Below are 7,556 nucleotides of genomic sequence, written 5' to 3'. Positions count from 1 at the left end.
GAATGTGCCAAATGTATCATTATTAGGATGAAGTGAATGTCAAGCACTCGTTTGGCTCTTTCTGTCTCTGCCCCCCTCCTCTTGTGAAAGTATTTGTCCTCTCCCTCTCCCTCATGTCCCATTCCTTCTGTCTTTCATACATACTGTAGCACCAGTTTCACTCTCACAATGATCACACAACATGATTTGTACCAGGATGTGTTCTTAGACAAAAAAATGGATTACAATCTTCAGATCACTGATTTACATGAAGGACTTGGGGAAGGAGATATGGAAATATAGACTTCCTTGTCATTGGACAAAAAGGATGAAGAACTGACTATGAAACTAACTTTGCTGCAAATGTGTATGAAGTATACCGGTTTCACAAAAACAAATCTTATGTTTGGACGCTCTATTTATCTCATACCTGAATCATAAACTCTAAGGAATTTTGCTATGTGGACTATGTGGACTGTTATTGTTTACAGATTAGAGAATCCCTCTAATCTTCTAGGATGTGTTTATCAAAGTGGATGATAACACTTACTCTTGCAGTGTAGGTTATTCTTAAAGCCACTGATTACTTTGCAGCATAGAATGTATTGTTGTTCTGTAAATTTGCCAGGGTTTACTCAGTCAGTAATCAGTGATGCCAAGCAATAACATCTAAAATAGCTAAAGATATCGCCCCATGGTTACACACTTGTTTTCTATTAGTTGTTTACTAAGATTTAAACCCAGATTAGTTTACCCTTTATTAGAGTCATCGTCTCCATTGTTTATTCACATAAATGCGTGCTGTCTGGTTCACAAAATGCACATTTTGATCATTTTGCATCTGTTAAAATATCAATAATATCCAACCTTAGGATTGATCACAAAAAGTGTTGACTGCCATTTGAGAGTTGAGTTGGTGCACTAAGGTTGAGGTAGACATTCCTGGTTCCAGAAAGTAAAAGTCCTGCCATATATTCTTTCTAACTTTTACTTTCTGAACCCGGGATGTCCGCCTCTGCCTGGATGGGTATGACAACAATTCTAAATAATTCAATTCTTGCAGGCAAGTAAGCATCCAACCTACCAACCTGACGTGAACTGTATGTCAGGTCTAGACAACTGTGTAAGGGAAATGTCCGGTTGGGGCTTAGTCCCATGACCTTCTTCAGAACCTTATCTAGTTAAACTAAATTGAAACATATAGAACACTATTCCTAGACCATAAAATGCCGTTCTGGCCAGTCACAAGTTTCTGCCCAAGTATTTTTTTTTTTGGTCTCAGATACATTTACTGATATTGTGCATGGAGGAATTATTCTAATTAATTTCAAAGAAGCAGATAATTTATAGGACTGGTGTGGATTTAGGAACAGTCTATGCTGAAACAACATTTTGGCCACTGGGGAGCAGAGTTGCTATAGGATTTGTTCTCAAGTTTTCCCAGGTTGTGAGAATGTTGAGGATTCCTCTTCGGTGAGTGCTCATTGTCCTGGAAGCTCTGTATTATTCCTATTAAGTGTATATACATTAGCTACTTCATTTATTTTGTGTGAATTTATACACATTAAACCAGTACAATTAAACACTTTCAGTGCTACATTTTGACATGGTTAAAGTGTCAGTTCAATTCAGTAAAACCACCCTGAGAGCTTACACTGAATAAGACAGATACCTGAAAGGTGTCTACTTTAGCAAATGATTGTATGTTGAGTGCACAGCAAAGCGTAAGAGGTAAGAGCCAGTAGTTCTGGCTGTTGTTGTTAAGTATATACTGTAAGTATATACATTTTTGATACCGTGATACATCCATACCGTGAGAGTAATTCTCTGCTTTTTATCCCAATTTGTGAATTGGTGAACACACCAAGCACACAGTTAATACACAGTGAAGTGAACACACACTAACCCAGAACTAACCTTTTGTGCCTGCCCAACAGCGGCGATCGGGGAACAGCAAGGGGTTATGTGCCTCGCTCCAGGGCACTTCAGTTGTGGACTGGTCAGGGATCGACCCGGCAACCCTCCGGTTACAAGCCCGAAGCCCTAACCAGTAGGCCACGGCTACTAGTGCACCCATGCTATACCTCATTGAGTCAACAAATTGGTGTAAAAGAGAACAGACAGCATTTGCAGTGTCAAATTCATTTCATTTTGTGCACGGAAATCTCTTTACATGTACATTTATACATATTTCCATATATCACATTTGCTCCTAATACAGACATTTCTCCAGAGAGAGAAAACATTTTTTTTTTAAATTACATTTATAAAAGTTTCTTTTCATTATATTATGCAGGAATGTAGACCTGTATGTTCTATGAGTACCCAAAGTTGAGTAGGTCCACTAATTACATGCAATTTATTGTTTTAAAGAACGTAATCATAATATGTCATCATAAACTGATTCCAGAACCTACAAACATAATTCCAGACAATGCATGAATAAAACAGATCCAAAATGTTGATCCCTGTTCCAGGCAATGGAAATGAATACCAGTCAAACCAATGCGTGTCACAGAATTGCACAGGATTAGACTACAGTTAACTCCCACAAAGGTATTCCAGCTAAACATACAGTAGTCACGTAAAGCCATCAGCATTTCAGTGTGTCACTTTACTGTACATACAATAACACAAAAACTATTCTGGCTGTTTAAACAAACAATCTGCACAGCTAATGCTTCACCAACTTCTCAAGTTAGAGACATACTGGTGATGTTCCCCTACCATCCTTCACCAACTCCTCAAGTTAGAGACATACTGGTGATGTTCCCCTACCATCCTTCACCAACTCCTCAAGTTAGAGACATACTGGTGATGTTCCCCTACCATCCTTCACCAACTCCTCAAGTTAGAGACATACTGGTGATGTTCCCCTACCATCCTTCACCAACTTCTCAAGTTAGACATACTGGTGATCTCCTACTGCAGTCAGTTCCTTGTCTGGTTCCAAAAGTAAAGGACATACTATTATAATCCTATCATGGCATTGTGACCCAAGCAGGGACAGTTGTCCAGGCTCCTGTCGTGCATGCTGCAGCAATATGTTTCAGATCATGAGGATTTGGACATGTCATGTATGAGTTACCAGGTGTACATGAGGGACTGTAAATCCAGGGGTGCATGTTTATATATAGGTAGCGGAACAGGAAGTGTCAAGCTGATGTATGTAATATTTACATTCTACATTCTGCTAGCCATCTTTATAACGCTCAGTTTCAACACACTAACTAATGGCCATTTGTGGCAACGCACATGAAACTGTAATGGAAGTATTAATGGCTGATATAGATGGCATCACTGCCAGCTAATTATTTTGTGTCTAACAGCGACATCGAATTGAGTTGGTGGGCTCCAATGATAGAAAGGTCTGATGGTTGTTATGAAGAAGCACCAGAGTGGGTTACATGAGCTTCAAAACCAACTGAAATGTACATGTATGGCAATGCTGCAGCTTACATGTTCAGGACACAAACGCCATCAGCAACCATATAGCCTCACTCACCAAAGACACATCATCAACCGTCTGTACACTTGGGGACCTCTTGTCAAAAGACAGCCATACAGACACACACGCGCGCACACACACACACACACATGCGCGCGCACGCACACACACACACACACACACACACACACACACATGCGCGCGCACGCACACACACGCACGCACACACACCTGTCCTGTTCTGTACTGGCTAGTCGAAGTTGAGCACGTTGCCATCAAAGTGCGTGAGCACGTGCCTCTCGTAGAGCAGCTGCTGCGTGTGCAGGGGGAACTGCTCGCTGCAGACGGGACACACGCGCCAGTGGGACTCCACGTGCTGCTCGAAGCTGCGCTGCTCAAACTGGGGCGGGAAGATCACCTCGCACAGCGGGCAGCGCTTCTGCACCTCGGAACTGGACAGGGCGGGTGAACGAGGGGGAAAGGAAAGTCTTGTTAGTTTAACATGCAATTATGCATAGGGGCAAAGTACTGCGGATCGGTGTGTGTGTGTGTGTGTATGAGAGAGAGAGAGAGAGAGAGAGCTAGAGATAGATAGATATAGTGAGAGAGATAGATATAGATAGAGAGATATATAGAGAGAGATATATGATAGATATAGATCAATAGAGATAGATAGAGAGAGAGTGTCACCTGGTATCAAAGCAGAAGCTGGTTCTCTTCTCTGTATTTTTGGGAGTACGATGGCCAAACACCTCACGAGTTTCCTCACTCCCACTCTGCATGATACACACACACACGCACACATACACACACATTATATCTTCACCTTCATTTGCTTCCACATGCACGCAAACCTCCTACACTTACACACCTACCTGACTTCCCTTACACACTTACCATACCTGTTAACACTACTCTTTCTGGCTGAAGGTTATGTGTTAAAGGTAAATGTACGTGCGTGTACAGTACATTTAACTCACTTGGCTGGGCTCTTGAAAGGCGTTCTCGAGGCCGTCAGGAAGACTCAGACCACGTGACGGCTGCATGCACACCACTCCCTCAGCACCTGCTCCACCTGCGGCCCCAGCAGCACCCTCTACCTGGTCTACAACAGGAGGGGTGTCGAGAGAGAGACCATCAAGCAGCTGACACCCGATAGACAGACAGGTATGCAAGACAGGGTAGACGGAAAACACTTAGAGATACAGTAAGCAAATGAAAGGCAGTGTGACATCCTGCGGTGTGTCTCACACACACACACACACACAAACATGCATGCGAGCACGCATGCACACACACATGCACACAAATAAACACACACACAAACAAACAATCAAACAAACACACACACACACACACGCACACTCACACAAAAGAGTAATAGGCAGTCAGTCAGACAGACAGGCCGAGGGTGCTGGAATAAAGGCCCGTTCACACCAAGAACGATAACGATAACGATAACTATAACCATAACGATAAAAACGTCCACACTGGCCAACGATAAGAAAAGTCTCTCATGTTAATGAATGTGATGGCTAGAATATTATGGGTTCTGATTGGCTGTTAGCTTTTTATCGTTCTCAAAATCGCTCTGGAAGTGATCAACAACGATATCGTTCTTCATGTCGTTATCGTTATAGTTTATGTGTGAACGTTGTCATTCATATAAACGAGAGCGATATTTATTTATAGTTATCGTTATCGTTATCGTTCTTGGTGTGAACGGGCCTCAAGGCTGAGTGTACCTGTGGCGTAGGGGTTTCCGTAGTGAAGGTCAGCAGGCCTCTGCTGGATGAGCGGGGGTGGGGGGTGCTCCTGGGTGTAGGGGAGCGGGTAGAGCAGCGCCACCGCCTCCCCCGAGCTCTCTGGCCTCTGCACCGCCACAAACACACGCAGCTCCTAGAACACACAAAACACCACCACTGTCACCAGTGCCATGCCACTGGGCAGTATCTACAAACACGGAAGATTCTAGCACTCTTATGTTTTAAATAAGCATATATGGGAGGATTGGGGAACCCCCGAGCAGAAGACATTACAATGAAGAGAGAAAGTTTGGCTGGATGTCTTGTGAGCAGTCGAATGTTGAGTGTCTGCCTGAGTTACATGGTGTCAAAATACATGTACTCTAGAGCAGCGGTTCCCAACCTGGGGTCCTGGGAACCCAATAGGGGCAGTCAGAGATTGCAGGGGGGCCACACAGTGTTGCCTGGGCTGAGGTTGTGAGATTACCAAAATTATATTTGCTCACATGAAATGTATAAAATCCCAATAACACACCCAGTTGGATAATCCAAATTAAACTATATTTTGTTCCACATTTAAATTCATGCTGCTATTTATTATCTCGGCCTCTGAACTTGCGAAAACAACCTTCAGGTCGGACTAGACAAGGCATTGGTAATTCATCCCCGATTCCCCGTTAAGAGCTGTGACTCTGGAGCAACATGAGAGACACAGTTGTTGGCCAGCAGTACCAGTGGCTGTGGTCAGAGCCATATAGATACAGAGTTGCGACAACTCCATTGACGCTAATGTTCCATATTTTCTCAACAATAGTTCCCGGAAGTTAGGATCGAACACTAATAGCGTTCTCGTTAACAGACAGTAAAAGACGGTTATTCTAACGAACAGTCAATCGCTTCCGGGAACTATTTTGAACTATTTGAAGTTACACGAACCACGTCACAAACCGAATTTTCTGTACCCGGGTTGTCGCAACTCTGTATCTATATGGCTCTGGCTGTGGTCAGTGCAGATGGCCGCCACGTTTACCTTCTCCAGTCTCTCCTTCTCCCGCATCACGTCAGACAGGCTCTCCCTCAGCGCCGTCACTTCCCTGGTCTTCTCCTCCAGCTGAGCCTTAACACACACACACACACGCACACGCACACGCGCACGGACACGCACGCGCACGCGCACGCGCACGCGCACACACACACACACACACACACACACACAAACAGAGAAAATTGTTGATGGAGAGTCTGGTTTCAGATTTTAAGTTGATAATAAGAAGGGCTCAACATTTGAGTGTACAGTATGTGTCTGTGTTAGGGGAGTGTGTGAGTTTACAAAACTGTTGTTACTGGTCAGGAATTGTGTGAGTGTGTGTGTGTGTGTGTGTGTGTGTGTGTGTGTGTGTGTGTGTATGTTTCAGTAAAAACTGCTATTACCCTCAGCAGTTGGGCGATGTTCATGTTGATGGAGCACTGCTCTTTCCAGTTCTCCTCCATCAAGTCAGCACTCTCGTCCTCCTCTCTACTCTCCTCCTCTCCCTCTGCTCTCTCTCCTTCCTCTCTCTCTCCGTCACTGTGATTGTCTTCTCGGTGTTCTCCATCGCCGTCACTCTCCGACTCTTTTTCGTCGGACTCCTCTCCTGCTCCACCTCTCTCGCTGACTGGACTCTCCTCGATGTGGGGGGAATCTTGAGAAGTGGACCGCACAGCACAATTACATGTCTGAATGAATGTGTCTTGTCGGTACAGTAATAACAGGTGAGACGTGAGGTGCGTTCAAACGTTTCCTTTGAACAGATACATTTGAACGATTTGGTGTTAACGTTTCATTGTAAAGGTAATTGCATTGTTGCCTTCGTCAAACTCACGCCCAGTTCCACTGTATGTTCACGGAGAACTATCTCCTCACCTCAGACTGTTTACGATTGTTTGCAAACGTTTGCCAAAAACTCAAGGCTAACATTGTTTGCAAACATTCGCCTATGTTTGCAAATTCGAGTGCACCTGTGGTTCGGTAGTACTGTACCTGCAAGAGGCACCTCTGTGCTGGGTAAGATGGTCTCCTGGATCATTTCAGTTGCCATCTCACCATCATTTCTCTTTGGATCCTGAACACAGACAGACCCACTGGTCACTTACTGTCATATTTCGCATTACTAACATTCTTTTTTTGTCTGAAATAAGTAAATCGGTCAAATAAATCCTGTTAGTTAAATTCTTACATATTATGGACCACTGCAACTGACTAAAATCTGAACAATCTTAACAAAAAAAAGTCTACTGAAGTCACAGCTGCTCCCGTGTAATGAAAAGTGCCCTCATCCAACCTCAAAAAAACCCCAAACCATTATTCTTCCGATGGTATGTCACGGCTCGTCTGATCTCGTTGG

General features: G+C 43.8%; 1 protein-coding gene across 1 annotated transcript in view; it reads right to left on the bottom strand.

The window, feature by feature from the left end:
* Window positions 1-2,119: 2,119 nt before the first annotated feature.
* Window positions 2,120-7,556, bottom strand: part of tax1bp1a (Tax1 (human T-cell leukemia virus type I) binding protein 1a) — a 12,721-nt gene continuing 7,284 nt past the window's right edge. Inside the window, exons 11-17 of the mRNA XM_062530080.1 lie at window positions 7,193-7,274; window positions 6,604-6,854; window positions 6,203-6,289; window positions 5,173-5,326; window positions 4,408-4,532; window positions 4,118-4,203; window positions 2,120-3,879 (exon numbers count right to left, since the gene is read on the bottom strand). Coding sequence (XP_062386064.1) covers window positions 3,678-3,879; window positions 4,118-4,203; window positions 4,408-4,532; window positions 5,173-5,326; window positions 6,203-6,289; window positions 6,604-6,854; window positions 7,193-7,274 — 987 coding nt within the window. The 3' untranslated portion in view covers window positions 2,120-3,677. The remainder of the gene's footprint in view (window positions 3,880-4,117; window positions 4,204-4,407; window positions 4,533-5,172; window positions 5,327-6,202; window positions 6,290-6,603; window positions 6,855-7,192; window positions 7,275-7,556) is intronic.

Source organism: Sardina pilchardus, chromosome 24 (genome assembly GCF_963854185.1).
Source record: "Sardina pilchardus chromosome 24, fSarPil1.1, whole genome shotgun sequence".
NCBI lineage: Eukaryota > Metazoa > Chordata > Actinopteri > Clupeiformes > Clupeidae > Sardina > Sardina pilchardus.
The sequence above is the reverse complement of the archived record's forward strand: the minus strand, read 5'-3'. Positions and strand labels throughout refer to the sequence as shown.